At 42.7% G+C, this 18,572-nt stretch overlaps 1 protein-coding gene across 4 annotated transcripts in view; it reads right to left on the bottom strand.

Moving 5' to 3' along the window:
- Positions 1 to 18,572, bottom strand: part of MAML3 (mastermind like transcriptional coactivator 3) — a 278,034-nt gene that overhangs the window by 84,602 nt on the left and 174,860 nt on the right. For all 4 annotated transcript variants that reach the window (XM_057419010.1, XM_057419002.1, XM_057418993.1 and 1 more), the window contains one exon: positions 4,794 to 6,287. In XM_057419010.1, coding sequence (XP_057274993.1) covers positions 4,794 to 6,287 — 1,494 coding nt within the window. The remainder of the gene's footprint in view (positions 1 to 4,793; positions 6,288 to 18,572) is intronic.

Here is an 18,572-nt window from a genome sequence, read left to right on the forward strand (position 1 = left end):
AGCAGGAACAGCAAGAAGGCCAAGGTACTGTTTACAAATTGCCTGGTTAGATGGTCAGAATCCATCCAAGCACATTTTGATTACCCATCTGTCCTTAGGAGTCTATGGGGGATGAATTTTTGGGGATAAATTTTGGTATTTGTAAAAGGAAGGTACTGCATCTGAACTCCAGGGCAAATGTTTTGTGTAAAACAGTAGCTATGAGCCAAACATAGCATAGATGGGCATTCACTACATCTCTATAGGCTGCTCAGCAAGTGATCCTCACAGTCATTATTTCCATTCCAGCTTGTCTCCCTTGAAATCTGGTAAGACAGTTGTACTTCTGCCACACTTCAATGCAGTGAATACACATCTGTATACTTTTCCTTTACTTTCAGGTAGGCTTTTAAAAAACCCTGAATCCCATAACATCAACAACCTTTTTTTCTCACTATCCCAAAGTTAACCTTCAAAATGCATAAAATCTCATTAACAATTTCAGTGAGAAACACACCTTTTCACTTGGAAAGGACAGTTATGTTTCGGAAACATTCTCTATACACATGCAAAATCAGGCAATGCATCTTGAATGTTTAAGATAAAAACAAAAGACAGCAAAGAGAATTTGAAGATATTCTTTCAGTATGGTGTCTTTTCTCCTTTTCATTCATATCCCTCCAATTTCCAACATCAGTAGTGGTTTCAATAGGAGCTATAATTGCAGCATCCTCACAGACCTATGCAGGCGAAGAGCTGCAGTCTAGTTTTATTTGTCTTGCACCCACAGAGAATTCTGTTTTGTTTTGACCTCTCATTACTCTCCCTCACTCACTTGGCTCCAAACATCAAATTCTGTCTCAGCCATTCAACATCTATTCCACTGGGCTGCTTTCTTCTCTTACCAATATATATACATATTGAACAGCTGGAACCAAGGAAAGGCACAATTAATGATTTTGAATTTTTCCAAAGAAAATGTTTTACTTTTCCCTCATTTGAAATTACTTTTTGGTTTAAAGAGAAAAAAAAAAACAAAAACAAGTGCCTCCCATAAAACCTCAAAAACTAAATGGAACATTTTAAGTTAAACAGATCTTTGATTTTTGAGAAAGGAGGTTGGTTTAGGCTTGCTTGCTTGCTTTTGTATTTTATATCACGTAAGAAGGCTAAACAAAGTCCATGTTCCATCTTGGTGGAAACCTATTTCTTTTATTATCACATAGGAATCAGAATAGCATAGGACTTCTCCCCCTTAAATACCTAACAGGTTACCAGCTCCAGTTAAAATCTGGACTTGCTGGTTTAGCTTATAGCTACAGATAAGCAAGAATGAATGAACTACCCAGAAAAAGCAAGAGGCAATACTGACCACCTGCCACATACTCGCAAACTAACTACTGGTTTTAGGGCACATCAGGGTACACTGGACAAGACAAAGAGCATGGATTTCTAAGTACAAGCCTGATCAAGTGTTGAACAGTCAGGCATGAGGGAACACTAGTAGAGCCTCACTGAAGGTAGATGGGTCAGGATATGACCATGGTTTTAACAGTCAATTCCACAAAAAGCAGTGTGAATTACCCCCAGGCTAACCCTGGAAAAATCCCCAACTCAAAAAAACAAACCAGTATCTGCTTTGTGGAAAAACATAAAAATACCCCATCCAGTGCTCCTTTGAAGAGGAAAAGTGATAGCATAAAATAGAGGACATCATAGTTCAGGATATATGGGTTGTTCAGCAATAGTGTGATGAAGGCTACAGCCACAGTGCTAGTACCAGTCCTGGATCTGTACAGCAATGCAAAGGACTAACGCATCTCACAGGAAAAATTACACATCTCAACCAGAGGATAACACATATCAAGACCAACTGTGTAAAGACTTTCATGAAATCCTACTTTTGTTGGACACTAGTTCTTCCGGCTAAGCTGCTAATTTAGCACTTTGCTTATCCAACCACTCAGATGTATATTGAGCTGCACAAATTCCTCTCTTGCTGCTCACCTCTCTTACAAGAGCGCTGCTCAGCAAGCCCAGAGTACCAGCACTGACATGTTAGTGTCACTCATGTGCAACTGACCTCCACTGAGATTTGCAAGGTCCCAGCTGAACTGAAAGAAATGCTGTGTCTCCCTAAAGTATGCTCAGCAACTGAAACAATTAGTACAGGTAAAAGTTCTGCTTATTAACAACAGATGTAGCCTAGGCCCAAATGGGTATGGGTTTAATTAGTGTACCTAGTGCACATATGCACACAGCTAGTCATACTTGAATGTGAATTTTACAATAGTACACAGAAAATAACACAAGGTGTACATGGTTTTTGTGCACGTCCGATGTTCCCTAAATCATCTTTTGGTTCTCAAATACGCCCTTGCAATAGTCATCCAACAGAAATATATGGTCAGTGCTAACCATGAGGTGCAATAGCTAGGATTATTTTTGCCCTTAAAAGCCATTTATTAAATCCTTATAATTATTTAACACACACACACACACACACACTTTTACAATTCTGTATCAAAAACCAAAATTGCAATGAAAGTATAAACTATAAACAGAAAGACACATTAATTTTACACTCAGAAATGTATTTCAAACTGAAGAGAGCAATCTCCTTATTTTCCATATATGATCTGGAAAGCCTGACCAGCACTAAGCAGTAGAATCAGATAATCTGCATCAATCTGGATTTAATGCAACAATATCAACATACTGGTTTTACCACCTTTGTAAATATCCATTTCTACCAAGCACATCTCACAATAATAAGCTTTCCAATTTTCCACAGAAAAATGCTTTTTGGAGAAGCAGGAGAGGAAGGAATGAAGAAATACATTACAGTTAGAAATCTATTATTTCAACCTTCCTCACAAACAAAATCCCTTCAGTGCAGGCAAGTGGGCTTCATGAGTAGTAAAGGGACCTTTCTACAGCTACACACCAGCACAAAGTCCCTCATCCTGACTGGGCCAATAAATGCGAATTGCACATATTATATTACAACACATGGCTTTTCCTCAAGTTTCTTCTTTATATGACATAGAAATGACATATACAGACTTGGTTTTGGAAGCATGTCTAGCGTATGCAAATATCTAGTTTTTCCTAGATTAGCTATATGAAACCTCAGCTTCCTGTTCACAGTAGAGAACTGCAGTGAGGTATTAACATGAATTTATAGACTTATGAAATGGAGGAGATATTAACTCTTTCACAGGGGCAGTTTGCCTCTCAACTGTTCGATGGGTCTTTTGATTTCCAGAGATTTAACAAAAACAAAGGAAGGATAAAGCATCAGGAAGCATGACCAAACACCCCCTGCTTCTCAGCTACAACCTGACAAACCTGTAGCTCAGATTAAAGTCTGAGTTTTCTGTCATTATTGCAGTATTTCTTCAGATAAGTCTTCCCAAGAAGAAGACGCTTTAGACCAACTATTTCTAATGCAATAGGCAAGCAGAATTAGAAGACATAGACTTCTGAGCTGTTACTATACATCCTGAACCAAAACCAGGAGCTGGATAAATATTTCTTTTGTTTTGCAATTAATTTTAAGTAGTATGTGACGGACTGTGACCTGGTAAAGCTGCTACTCCTCCTATTGATAGATCCTCAAACTCCACAAGCTGAAGAAATTACAAATTTTCCTGTATTTCTACATGCATTACAGAGTGAGTCACCATTAAACCAGACTCAGAAGAAAGTACTCCTTGTAGGTGGTGTAGAAATAGCTAATTTGGTAAAAAGCTGTTACGCTAAAACTATCAACCAACAATTCTATTAGTGTACTATTATATCCCAGTTCCTGACATGTTTTGGTGGCACATAACTTCTGTGACGGCACCACCTCCTTTGTGGCCTGATTATTAACTTTAATTATTTTTAAAACCCTTAAAACAACACTCAGAAAATTTATCCTTGAGCCTTTCCATGATACAAGTGTGCAGATCTCTACCAGGGCTGCACAACTGAGAATACCCAGCTGACCTAGGAGGCAACAGGGTATTACCATAACCATTCCCCAAATTGGTTATAAATTCATTCCAAAGCACACCCCAAGCCTGGCAGCTGCCACTCCAGAGGTCAGCATGGAATACATGTGAGTGATGCCAACTCACTCAAGCTGACATGGCTTTAGGTTCTTGTTGAAAGACTTGACAGATTCACAACAATAAAATACATGAGGTTGCTAAATACTGCTTGAAAGTCCCAGAATAAATGATCTCATTTCATGCATAGTCCATGCACCACTAAAAGCATTCGGTTGTGCTTACTTCTCCCAGTGGAAACCGAAGGCACTCAGCATCCAAGCTGTCCTTCCTTTGTTCCTTGAGCCAAAATGTCACATATGCTTTTAAAGTTGGCCTGATCTCTACCCAAAGAAGGAGCCAACCACTCTGTCTTTTTGTTACAATGCTAACTGCACTCTAGAAACTAAGCCATGCCATGGTTTGGGATCCCAAATCATGAAGTCTGACATTAGGAATAAAAAGAAACAAACCCTTCAAGGAAGAGTGACTTCCAACACAAAACTTCCCAGAGTGGCCCTAAGCACTCATCAGTAGAAGCAAAGGAAAAGAGCTCTAGCTCATCAAACCCAGTAATTTAACAACATTTCTAACACATAATACAATTTCATTTCAGTCATTTCTTAAAATGATCAAGCTCCAATACCACATAAAAAGTCAAAGAAGTGTTTGCAATGACGTTCCATGCTTCCCAGGAGAAAAAGGAGATCATACAAAAAAACACTAAGCCTTTATATCAGTCTCTTTTGGGTTGCCCGTGTATCATGCACTCACACTTACCTGACCAAGGGAAGGAAGTGCTGCATATGCCATGGGCTGATTCATCATTCCCTTCTGCTTCATAATGAGCATGCGCTTCTGTTCCTCACTCAGGTGTGCCATCTGAGCTTGCATCTGTGGCTGCTGGGACTGCTGCTGCTGCTGGATGTATGGCATCATGGAGTTCTTGCTGGGATTTGCCATTGGTGGAGTCATCCTCTGACTCAGCTCAGCATTGAAGTGGGTCAGAGGCTTGGTGTTGCCGTAAGAAAGCATATTGGGCTGTTTGCTTAAGGAGTTTGTGCCCAGGTTATTTGGCTGCTGACTGATCATATTCATGTGATTCTGAGGGAGGTAGTTATTAATTGCGGTCTTCTGTGGATTGTTTGCCATAGGAGGCACTATTGGGTTTTGGTTGTTAAAGGCTTGGGGATACATCATTGGACTATTTGGTTTGTCTGCACTGAAGGGTCCTCCATATGGACTAGATGGAGGGCCCACAGGTGACCAGCTTGAGGGTTGATTTGGATGCTGCTGCTGCTGCTTCTGTTGCATGAGCTTAGCTCTTTGCTGCTGCTGGGCTGCCATTTGCTTAAGCTGCTCAGCTGGAGACAAGTCAGCGGTTGGCATATTCACAGGCCCAGGCCCTGGTCCTGTCACTGCTGCTGCTGCTGGATTCATAAGATAGCCATTTCCAGACCGTGACTGCGTTTGGCCTGGAGTGTGGGCCTGGCTGGGAGTTTGAGGTGACTGAACAACACAGTTTGCTGGTGAGCCAGCAGCGACTGGGGCTGGTGGGGCACTGGACACAGAAGCTATGCTGGACGCTGTGGAGACATTTGAAAATGGAGGACCCGAAGAAGAAGGCCTTACCTGGGGAGACCCCAGTGGGACATGAGCGAATGGAGAATGAGATGGATCACTTTTCACGCTTGCACTCTCTTGAGTCTCTGTGGTAGGCCTGGGAAATTCCGGCTCCTTCTTCTCTTCAAAGTCTTCATTGAACAGATCTTGTATATCATCTTCTGGAACGGTGTTCGCCAGTTCATCTATTAACTCCTGCCACTCTTGATCATTCAGGTTAATGTCTGAGAAGAGCTTGTTCTGATTTGAAAGAGATGTTTCAGAAGTGTCTATGCAGCTGGGGTCATCCAAAGGCTCTTGCTTTAGCTCCTTGTTCTGCAGGATGTTAAAGCTATCATCTAGCTCGCTGCAACCATTAACGGGGAGCTTTATCTCGGAAAGCCCACCATTTTTACCCAAGTCTTCTAGACCACTGCTGTGAGTTCCACTGTTCTGCAGGGGCAGGGGAGCTTTCATGTCAAGCTGGTGAAGAGGAGAAACAGCAGGCAAAGGCAAATTATTGGGCAAGCTGTTGATTGCCTCAATGCCTGGTACATCCTTCCTCACTCGCTTGCTGGTTGGAGAAAAGTTCCCATCACAAACTCCATTCTGCTGTTCTCCATTGAGAGGTGAACGTGCCCCTTCCAACTTCCTTTTGACTGTCTCTTGAAGCTGAAAGAAAAACAGGAGAAAAAAAACCCACCATTAACCAGTTGCAGACACAAAAATAGTGCTGATGAGCCTTGTGATAGATACTTCTCATCAAGCCTACCACTGACATAAGTTTGATTTCATTCTTATGCCTTGATCAGTTTGAGAAGATGGTCCAAAACAAAATAAAAAAAAAAACCAAACAAAACCCAACCAACCAAAAATACACCAAACAAACCCAAATCAAACCTGCCTCTGAAGAGCAGAACTCTAAAATATGTGCTCTCCAAGATAGCAGAATTTTATGAAGCAATTTGACTAATTCAACTTTTTGGTGCTTAACACAGTGATGAGTCTTAAATTGGACCCAAAAAAATGAATCACTAAAATTTCCTATTTACTCAGAAAATCTTTTTGTTAGCAGTTTCTAGAAGCTTCTTGAAAAATACCCGCAATAGAACTGAATGACTACTTTTATTGAAATATATGTTGTTGACGCTAAATTTTTTGGAGAAGATTCATTAAATAGTTTCATTTGATTAGTCCTCTGTTCTTGGCTCCAAAGCATACTGAGAATCAGTTGTAAGTGAGGAAAAAAAATATCCACCGTAAAAATAATAAGGTACTTTGCATGATATTAACTCAATCAAATAATGAAAAAAAAAGGAAATAACCCGTGTGCTGGGAGCTAACGTGAAAGATAAATAACTAACAGAAATGATAGCAAGACAAGCCTCCAGGAAAGCAATTAAACTAGAATACAGGACTGTTATTTAAAAGATAGTGTATTAATAAAAGCTTTCAGTCAGGTTAGAAGCAGCATAGCAAAGTACTGTACAACCTCCAGTGCTCTCCTATCACACCAAACGTTAAGTCCTCCACTTATGTACCAGGCTAAAAAAAGCATCCCTATTCGGTGAAGGCAAAAAACAATAGCGGGGAGGGGAGGAAGCAAAGAGGTCACAGCTGTAGCAAACGCCTTCAGGACACACTTGCGTCCTTGATAGCAGGACAATAGAAGACAAAATACTGAAAGATTTTATCAATTTTTAAAGTATTTTTACTGTATGAAAGTCTCAGACATGCAGCTCCCACCCCTTCCCTAACCTAAAGGTCCTCAACCTTCTTTCTTCCCACAATCCAGCTCCCATTTATTTCTCCCATCCCAGAGAGCTACCTCCCCTTTCATCCCATGTGTAAGACAGGCAAGCAAATCCATATCTCATCCTTAGGTTAGAGGGAGCGGTTCCAAGAAGGCTGTGCCCTTCTCTTGCCCTTCAGGCCAGCATGGTCTCTTCAGCATGCAATGCAAAAGGACATGGCCACTGCATATGTTGCTACAGTCCCAGCTAAACATGTGTGGGACACTAAACTATGCTAGTCCTCTGCAGAGATGTGACCTTTATAACAAGGCAGAAAGGCAAGTCTCTGAGTCCTTAAACAGATCATCAACTCCTTGATTTGAACTGGAGCAAAAGAGCTTCTTTATGTGGGAGAATGATTAACACGTAGCTAAGTCACCAGTGGGTCCCTAATGTCACACATGCCCAAGACTTTGCTGCCTGTCTCCCCTGCACAAAGCTAATGAATGCCAAGCCTCCACCAGGCTGAAATTCCTTCTCTTCTTGGCTTCCGCGGTGCCGCAGCACAGAGACCAGCTTCTCTGTGACCACAGCCTCTGTCATGCAGACCACTGCTCCTCCAGTGCAAGATGCCTGCATAGCTCCACAGGAACTGTCCTTTCTCTGCGTTTTTTCCAACCCCTGGTTTCTGGGAAACAGCAACGCCAATGGTTTCACTCTCCCTATGGCATGGGCTGTGATGGGGAGCACACCTGCTCTGAGACAGAGATCAGGAAGGCTGTTTTGGACCTCCCCACTGTGTGTGTGGATTCCCCATCACTGGCTCCCACTCTTCTCTCTGTTCACCCAAGCACAGCAGCTCTTGCCCACATGAGCTTCACAGATGCTCAGGGATGGGGTCCTGCACGTGGTGGCAGACGCAGGCAGGAGCATGCACACCAGTGTGCCCATCACAGTCAAGTTAATCAACCATGGTCTGCAGGAGCACACCAGGCTGCATGGAGCCCTACAACATAGGCATCACCTTTTCATATCTCTGTGACACAACAGTAGCAAGCTCTAGCAAGATGCTTGCCCAGCGGTGGTAATTTCCTCATCTGCACCAGTTAACAGCAATACTGAAGGTAAGTCAACACCCAGGCTAGTGTGAAGGAGAAAAATCAGATCCCACAAGGAGGTTTATGATATGGCTCTCACCTCTACCGCTTCCTTTCCTTAAATACCCATGTTAGGCTGAAAACCAACATATGGCATTACAGCTCCCTGCTGCTTTTGACCGGTGTAACTGGTGTGTGGCAGAAGACTACAGCTGAGCCACTGGGCTTGTTTCACTGATCTTTATATAGCCCTGATTCAGACCCCAGAGACAAGAAAAGGAAAATACTGATGTGGCAATGGCCCCGCTTCACAAGTACTATAGCACGGTCACTTCTGAGATTCCTTTTTTCAGAGGAAGAGGAGAGCAAGCACAATCTGGCCTCAAATGCAGGTGGTCAGTAACATAGTTGATATAATGGCTTAAAATAGCATATATAAATGTGGCCCCTGATGGGCCACTGACACAATTTAGAGCTGAAATTGTCCATTTCAGCTGTAAGCTCTCTCAATACAAAGTCTTTGCCTTCCACACCAGCAAAACAGTCATTGAACATGACCTGACTCAATACCAAATTCAGTGGGTATGTACACGCAAAAACAGGTCAAAGAAATGTCCAAAACTTGTGATGGCCCTTTGCCCTGAGCTGGCCAAATGCTGGACTAAAGTAAGAACAGTCATGCCAAAGGACGTGGTAACAGCTTCTAGTCATAAAATAAAGTTCATATAAGGTAGTGATGGGAAAAAAAAATCATCATAATGACAAGTCAGGGATTATGGAGAACAATTATCTCCTGAAAAAAACAAGATAACTGACTCCATGCATTTCACAACAGTTTGAAAGTGAACCTTACAGAATATTGGTTAGAGTGACACACTTTCACATCATTTCACACTTTCAGGTTTCATACCATTTCCTAATTTATCCTGGATCCATCACCTTATTTGTACATGAATGTTTACCAAAAGAATCAAAACTATTCAGTGGCAAATAACCAGACCTAAAAATATCAGCTCCCAAAATTTCATCATGTGCTGAAACTTAGATGTCCCCCTGTACAAATATACAGTGACTTTAGCGAAAAGTAAAAGGAGGCCCAGTATATAAATACTAATAATTGTGTTTATCATGCCTTACAACAGAAAGCAGCTTTAACATAGAAACTATTTTCCATCAAAGATCAAATGTACAGAAATTGTGCCTTGTTGCAAATGAAAACAAAATGAAGCCTATTCTAAGCCTGTAGCTGCACAATATTCTCCTCAAGCACAGCTTTTAGGATTTGGGGGGTTAAGAGCCTTTGCAGGAAGGGAAGTACCTTGTCTCCGGCATTTTGGGAGTGGAGTGAGGTGTGTTGGGAGCCATAACAACAGATGCATCTCATCTTTTTGGGGTACAACACAGCAATATTCTTAGCGAATTATTTCAATGCAAATGTTCAGTTTTATATATTGAAAGCACCTCTCCTAGGAAGACAGGCTGAGGGAACTGAGCTTATTCAACCTAGAGAAGAGAAGGCTCTGGGTAGACCTTAGAGCACCTTCCAGAGTCTAATGGGGCTACAAGGAATCTGGAGAGGGACTTTATACAAGGGCTTTTAGGCATAAGAAAAGGGGGAATGGCTTTAAACTGTCCAAGGGGAGATTTAGATATTAGGAAGAAGCTCTTCGCTATGGGGGTGATGAGGCACTGGCACAGGTTACTCAGAGAAGCTGTGGCTGCCCCATCCCGGGTAGTCTTCAAGGCCAGATTGGATAGGGTTTGGTGCACCCTTCTGTAGTGGAAGGTGTCTCTTCCCATGGCAGGGGGTTGGAACTAGATGAGCTTTTAGGTCCCTTCCAACCCAAGCTATTCTATGATCCTGTGATTCTCAATCACCATTTAAACTACTGGATGGCTTGAATATTATACCGTAACCATATATTGGTAAACAGTTTACCACTACCCGGACTCCACAGTGTTTAAGACTAAAACCCCAGGAATTCCCTATTCCTCTTCCCTCTGTAAAAACAATGCCTGAAGTAAAATATTCTCTGGAAAGTATCCCCCCTCTCCTTCTAAGGAGTAGTATATAGCTTGTGCATGTGATTTACAGTATGCATCATGGAGATACTCACAGCAGTGTAGAGATTTATGTCTAGGTGCAGAAAACTATTGGTTCATAAAATAAAAAGAAAAATATGAAAATAAAAGGAAAATATGAAAATAAACCAAAAATATTAGAATACAATAAAACTCGTGCCAGCTCCTTAGGGCCTTAGCTTTATTCACACAAAATATTTGGCTGATGAATCTGCATTTCACAGCAGGTTTCTATCCCAGAGCAGAAGAGAGCAAAGCAGGACTCATTATCCTTTATATGCCTTTGAGGAAACTCCAGCTGCAGAGCAAGAAAAGGTCAAACTTTGGTGGGGTGACTTTTTAAATGACTTGACTGGGCAAGAGGCAGGGGGCACAGAGGCTGTGCACACCGACATGCAGACAAGGCTGGTTTAATCAGACCTGTCCCGGGATTTCCAGTGGAGCTACTCAGACACGCCGTGACAGAGCCAATACATAAACAGGAGAGCATTGAGGCTGTTGGTGGGGCTTTCATCTGCGGGGAGAAGCTGCTCTGCTTCATCCCACCAGCAGCAATTCATGTTTTGAAAGGTGCTGTTGTTATAGCAACAGCTGAGCCACTCACTGGCCCATCCTCCACCATCGTGCTGCCTTCAGTGGATGGCTGTTCCAGTCATCCACCGACAGTGACCAGGGCTGTGCCAGAGCCTCAGCCCTTCACTGCTCTTTAAAACATAAAAACAGTGGGGTGGAGAAGATGAGAGGCTAAATCCTCTTTTTGCCTGTGGGGGCTGAGCATGCTTTGCAGGGTCTAACACAGTAGGCAGATTGATCTGTGAGCCTACAGACAAGGAGGCTGGTGTCACTTTTAGCTGGTGCTTTCAGTGCACCAGCTACAGAACAGACATGTTGCTGCTGACTCCTCTTAAGGCAGCTCCAGACACTTCAATATCAGGCAAGGGCAACAACTTGAAGAGATCTGGCATGCTTACTCCCCAGCTGTGCTGGGATGCACCTTGCTCTGTAGTTATCTTTACCGCCTGTGGGAAAGCAGAGAAACCAGCTAAAGCCTGAAGTCCATCTTCCCCAGAGAATATGCATGTTTACAGAGAACAAGGGTTATCACATTCTCCACACTGCACTTCTGTGACTCTTTCTGTTAAAAATAAACATTTATCTTTTCCATTCCTCATGTTGAATCATGGTCTGGCCCACCAGACATCCATGCTCAACTGGGCTTCAGTTCCCTTCTGTGGCAATGATTCGGCCTTGGCCCTTCCTTCAGGACTTCTCCCTCCCGTCAGTGGCTTAGCACCTCTTCCTCCACGTGTTCCTGAGCTTTCCCCAACTTTCTTCTTCCTTCTTCTCCTGGAACGTCTCCAGGCAGATCTTGACCCCTGACCTCGGACAGGGATTGCTCACCATGAGCTCTGCCACCCACCATGCCTATTCAGCCATCTCCAGCCTGCACTCTGAAAACCAGGTCAAGTTTGCTCCTAAACTTCCTGTACTGCACTCAAATCCTACCAACAACATAGCAAGTCCCTGGGATTGCTGTGAAGTGACACCAAGCAACTAGATTTGACGTGACAGCTCTTCTAAGCAAAGATGTAATGACCATAACCACCTATCATGCGATCAATAAGGAATAATCAATATTGCCATTTGCATGCCAGCAATTCCATTTCAACACTTGAAAGGATTCCTCATTTCTTGCATATCCTTTCTTGCTGTACTGCTACTGAGACTGCCATTGAAAAGTCACCACTGGCCCAAGGGCACCACTGCCTGAGGTACAACCACATCTTCTGACTAGTGTCTGAAGTCCATCAACTCCACAGTGGCCTCTTAATGCCACTTGCTGCAGCTGGGGAATGCGGGATAGCCTTTCACAAGCAGAGCCGGAACTGAACTCAAGACAAGTGGCCAAGCAAAGCAGAGGTGGGTTACACACCACTGCTTTCAGCAAATAAAGGTATTTCATGCATCAAACCACTCCCCTACTACTCGAATTCCCTCAGACTGCTGAAGGTACTGCGTCGACACCTGCTAACTCACAGGATAAAGTCTGATGTAGCAAATTGATTTTGGATCGCAATTGCTCACTTGAAGCACATGCTGTGCTCTTCCATGCGGGGTCTGCCAGCCCAGTTCTTGTTGGCTGGGGAAACGTTTCAAATACTCAGGCAGCTCACATTGTGAAATCTGTTTGAAGTTGGGAGCAAAGACAGCTACAGACAGCTAGCAACCTGCTCAACTCTGCAGGCTTACAGAGTAACCTCTGCCTCATGAAAGAGGTCAAACTTTCACCTGTGACCCAGGCTGTTAAGAGCTGCTGGGGACTCTGTCATTGCCTTGGGTTTTGCAAACAGTCATCAGAAGAACAAACCAACTCCCATTATGACACGAAGATGCTCATGGCACCAGTTAAACCTGAAAGAGGCGAAGTCAAACCAGGCAAACGCCATGACTGTAACTGCCCTCAGTCAGGCAGGCAGGGAGGCTGATGTGTGTTAAAAGAGCTCGAGGAAAGCAAGAACTGGTATAAGCTTTCATCAGAGCTTTGAGAGAGGGATGAGCGAGAGAAGGGAAGGAGACACAGTTCTGTAGAGATGAAGAGAGAAAGAGAAGTAGCTTCCTTGCCCAGAGAAGCTGTGGCTGCCTCATCCCTGGCAGTGTCCAAGGCCAAGTTGGACAGGGCTTGGAGCAACCTGGTCTAGTGGAAGGTGTCTCTGCCCATGGCAGGGGGCTGGAACTGCATGAGCTTTAAGGTCCCTTCTAACCCAAAGCAGTCTGGGATTCTACGATTCTCCCATGGCTCAACTCTGCCTCACCACATGTATTTTCATCACAGACTAAAGAACTGTAATATGCATTGCTCAGGTTGTGTGGTAAGAGAACTTTCAGTTCTCTGTGTGTATTTAATTTCATCATAATAAAAAAATAAACATGTATATCTTCTCTACTGATGTTTATTGAGTGTTTTAAAGCACCCCACTGCATTGCTGCCAGAAAGACTTTTTCTGCTGTACAAATGAACACTGTGGAAAATGTCTAGTTTTTGAGGGATGCAGTAGTGAAAAAACACAACATTTACAGAAGAAAAATATATATATACAAAAATATCAACTATGCTGCTCAAATTGTGTGTGTCTAGAACAGGCTGAGGAATAAAAATGTGATCTTTGGAAGCATGTGTATGTATCATAGAACCACAGAACCATCACTTCCAGGAATGGGGCAACTGTAACTTCTCTGGACAACCTGTTCCAGTGAATTTCTTCCTAATATCTAACTTAAACCTACCCTCTTTCAGCTTAAAGCCGTTCCCCCTTGTCCTATATATTATATATATTTGATTATATACCGTATCAATTCCAGTTTTCCTTTGAAATATTTTTCGTTCATGATTTCTGTCCCTCCTTCCACACAACTCAAATTTGAATGCAAAGACACTAAATGACATGTTTCTGAGGAGATTTGGCATGCAGGGATCCCTGGGGAAGCTGTTGAGTAAAACACAGGCAATGGATGCAATTAATTTTCTCAACCCAAAATTATTGGCAAGTTTAACTGGACTTTGGAACACAAATTATTTCATGGATGAAAGGCTGTCATCATTGTCAGACAGCCTTCCTGACCAAGTGTATGATCTACATGGCTTCCTCCTCTTCAGGCCCATCCAATTTAATTCCACTTTAGCCCAATAGGGTAAATACTGGGAAACCAGTAACCTCATCAGCTGGGGGGTGCCAGCATTCCTCTGTCCGTGGAAAAGTTTTAATGAAGGTGCTGAGAGCCTGAAAGCTGTCTCCCATACCAAACAGCAGAGCTGTCCTCTTCCCTGCGACTGGTCTTGCAGATGGCAGGAGCTACATTTTCAGTGTGTTACGAAGATTTAGTCAGGCAGCCTCTAATTGACTTCTCTGGGAGTTGTGTTGATAAATCTTCACTCTTTGAAAACACTGCCAGTCTGCTTTGTATCTGGACAGGAGAGAAGCTAATGATAAAAAGCAGACACTGTAGATTATTACAGCTGTACCTCCTGAAGGACTCCTGGATCAGGGTAGAAAAGAAACGCAGAAACTTCCTGTGTTTCAAACTAAGAAGCGGCAAAGCAACATAATGTGTAGACAAGGTCCTTAGTGACATCGTTTAGTGATGAACTTGGCAGTCCTGGGGTAATGGCTGGACTTGATGATTTTAAATGTCTTTTCTGACCTAGTTGATTCTATGATTCTGTATCCAGCATTTCTGCATATGCACTATAGCTACTCATTCACTACTTACGAGCTCTTCAAATTGTATTACGTGACACTAGAAACAGTCTCCTGAGTAAAATCTTGCCCTTGGATGGGCACAAGTCATAACAAGCTAGTAAGGTGTGCTGGTGGCACCCTGCCTGCCCAGTAAAAGGATGTCTGGGACAGAAAAGTGTTCTTGTGCTCTGAAAAGAAGCAGCAGCTCTCCGACACATCCTACCAGTGCCTTAATGATGAAGGAAAGCAGAGGCTATGAGCTATGTTTATGGCTTCCGAACCAAATGACTAAAATTTTGTCTAACTGCTGTGAAGATAAAGCCCTTCCTATGCTTAGAGAAGCAAACTACCTACACACATTCTTCAGAATGTTCTTAGAGAAACTCCAAGGAAGGAACCAGAAGAGACAAGGGATGGTGGAGGCACAATAGTACTCCTCCGATGACACTGTTGGTTTCCATGGGCTACAAGCTTCTATTCAGCCTCTATTATTACCAAAGCCTGTCTGATGTACGATCTCTAGAATCCAACAGCAAGCTGTCAGAAGGCTGAATTCAGAAACAGTATGGCTGTCTCCCATTCATTTCACTGATGTGATCTGACAAACACCACCTCATGTCAACATGGCTATTTATTCCACAATTGCACGAAGTAGCATCTTCCAGTTCCACAAATCAACGTGGGGTAATTTCTGGGATTCTCCCACACAACTAAGTTCAAGGTCATGCTTTTCTTCTTCTACATGCAAAGTGTTTGATACAATCAGAAAAGGAAGAAAATGAGAGCCAGATGGCCTGTACACTGTACCTGTTCAAGCATACACATTTTAGTCACCCTCTTTGGGTAACATCATCATAAATGAAGCTTCCATTTGAAAATAATTTAAAGATCAGAATTAACAGATTTCCACAACCAGCACACACAAAAAAAAAAAAAAAAAAAGAGAAAAATCCTATGAATCAATCACAGGACAAGTTACACTGTGCTGCAAATAAGATGGTGGCTTTGTCCCAGAGCTTGTCTCCATAGCCTCCTTTTCCCCACCTGCGCCTGCCTGTGCAGCTTATCTGAGGACCCGCGTGACCTGAAGATTTCTTTGCAAGGATACATACTTCTGATGGAGTGAGGTTATGTAAGTACAAGTTAAACCATTAACAGTGCAGTAGGCATTGCAAAGGAGTCCCAAGCATAAGAGGGAAGAGGGAAGGAAATTAATCTTTTGCATGCTAATGAATTAGTACTCACATTTTTTCAAAGTCCTAACTCTCATTATGTTCCTGAGCCATGTCTTTTGGGGAAGGGGCTGAGGGAGAGGAAGCAACCATGGGACAGATGAGTTTGAAACTAGAGTTGTGTTAGGCTATAGATCATAAAAAAAACCCAACAAACAACTAACTGAAAATTCTAAAACAGGGAAAATGTCAGAAATATCCAAAATGGATCTGGATTTTTCCTTCATCTAAACTGTTCCCTACTCAGCAGAATCAGCTTGATACATCTCTAGGAAAGAGCAGCAGTGGTAGAACTGCTTGTTTGCCTTCCCTTTGCATATCTATTTAAAAGAAGACATGCAGCAGCAGTTTTGTAAGACTCCTGTACAAAACTCAGACTCCAGTCATGAGAGATGCTGAAGCCCTTAGATCCTGGCAAGCTCACTAGGAGTTAGGGGTCCACTGATAAGATCACTTCTTCTGTACCTAAATTTCTTCAGAGATGGGCACTAAGTTGGATGGAACAACTCTTTTTTACATTCCTTTTTGCTTTCAATACAAATTATAGCCAGTACTGTAAAAAAATTAGTAGATGTGCAGGATCTGTGCAGGCTCTGTGAAGGCTCAAGCAGTCAAAGGATTATACAGGATGCCCCAGACATGTTCTGAATTATTCTGAGCACAGTTTGAGAGCTATTTGGCACAGGCTAAAGGCCAGACAGCACTGAATGACAGTTTTGCCCTAAGTATGGCCAAGCAAACCATACAAATTTCTTTGCTGCTTCAATACTTTCACCACAAGCTGACCTTGGGTCCCACAAAGGCACGCAACAACACCTAATGGAAAAGTACATGTTTGGTCACCCAGATCCCAGCAGTTATCAGAGTTACAGACTCCCAAGGCTGACTTGCTGTGTGGGGTGAACTGCAACCATACTATTTAAGTCTACTGATGAAGTGTAAATAAAAAATAAAAGAGATTCTAAAAAATCAAGGCAGTGATTCAGCACAATATTAAGCACAGGCTTCACCGGGAGTACCCTAAGCAACCTAAATTACAAAGAATGGTTTATGCAACAAACAACAATATCAGACTAAGACCTTTGCTCAGGTCTTACCTTCCTTACTTCATGTACAGCAGCTGACTCCAATCCAGGATAAATCTATTCCTCCCTTGTATATAGTCTGAATACACATACACAGAGTATTATGCATATTCATATAATTTGCACAGGTGCACTGGCTTCATGCTTCCCCAAAGGACAGATCCTAAAAATGACGCACTTTGTTGCAATCTAGTGAATCTCTTCACTCCCTTCACATAGCTGGAGCACCCAGGAAAGACAGCAGCCATGGACAACCTACCCAAGCAGCACATATTGTTTGCTCTGAGTTTCGTGCCTGCATATTTGCTTGTCATGTGATAATGACGCCTAACATGGGCATGGGTGCAGTATACATCCAGTGCTGGGGAACGGGCTGCAATGCACCCATGAAAGATGGTTGCTAGGAGCAAATGCCAGCAGTTACTGTAAAACCATCTGGCCTAGAGCCTTCCTTTTGTTGATGTCTGAGTGGCACCAAGAAAAAAAGATGCCCATGTTCAATCTAAATGAGCAACACTGACAGGCAGGAAAGGGCACACCTCAGCAGTAACCGGAGTCTTTTGAATACATGTGCCCTGCTTGCCTGCTCTGCCCTCCTTCTAAAACTGCCTTGGGCAGATACCTTATCACCAGAATATCTTATCATTGGATGCTTTCGGTAAAGCCTTAGCTACTGTTAGGGGGGAATCACATCTGCCTTCTTAAGCCATCTGTTTATAAAGGTGCTCCTTTCTGCTCAGAGCCTGTCTAAAGCAACACAGTATCCTGGCAGCAGGCTGTCTGAAGGCAAGTTCCACAAGCTGCTAGCCACTGAGGGATTGAACTCATTGTAGTAACGGCATGAAGTCTGCCAAAATCCCAAAGGTGTGTAAGGCTTCCAGATGTCTTCATATAAAGCAAAAAGAAGGCCAGGAGAAAGGTGGTCAGTGCTCTGCCAAACAGGTCAAATTCCCACTTAGTTGTGGCTGCACACCACTATACTACCAGGCACTTTTACCTGTTTGTGCATTTTGAAAATAACCCTCCAAGGGAAGGAACTACAACTCATAATGCTACATGTGCCTGTACATGCTCATTCTGCACAGTTTTTAACTTTTTCCTTTTTCTGGGGAAAAAAAAAATAAAAGTTACTTGCATTTTCCACACACATGCACATGTAGTTGTTGCCCATGATACTCACAAGGGCTTTTATCTCTGCAATCCATACATACTAAGCATATATTAGCAGCTAATACAAATTAAATTTACACTTCAAGTCCCATTCACCACTGAGAGTTTGTGCCTTTAACAGTGTCAAATAAACACAAGAAGACAAGAAAGCATTTGCTGCTCTTAGATGCTGTAGGTAAGACTGAGTCATTGAGAATACTACAGTTCTTTCCTAAACCCCTTGGAGGTATCATAATTTGCTGTTAGATAAGCCATAGAAATGCACCATAAGTCAGCTGTGCATTCATATAATGGGCTTCCACTAATCTTATTTTCCTTCT

This window comes from Pezoporus wallicus, unplaced genomic scaffold (genome assembly GCF_028554395.1).
Source record: "Pezoporus wallicus isolate ANWC-B61680 ecotype Strahan unplaced genomic scaffold, APGP_CSIRO_Pwel_v1 contig_6597, whole genome shotgun sequence".
Classification (NCBI taxonomy): domain Eukaryota; kingdom Metazoa; phylum Chordata; class Aves; order Psittaciformes; family Psittacidae; genus Pezoporus; species Pezoporus wallicus.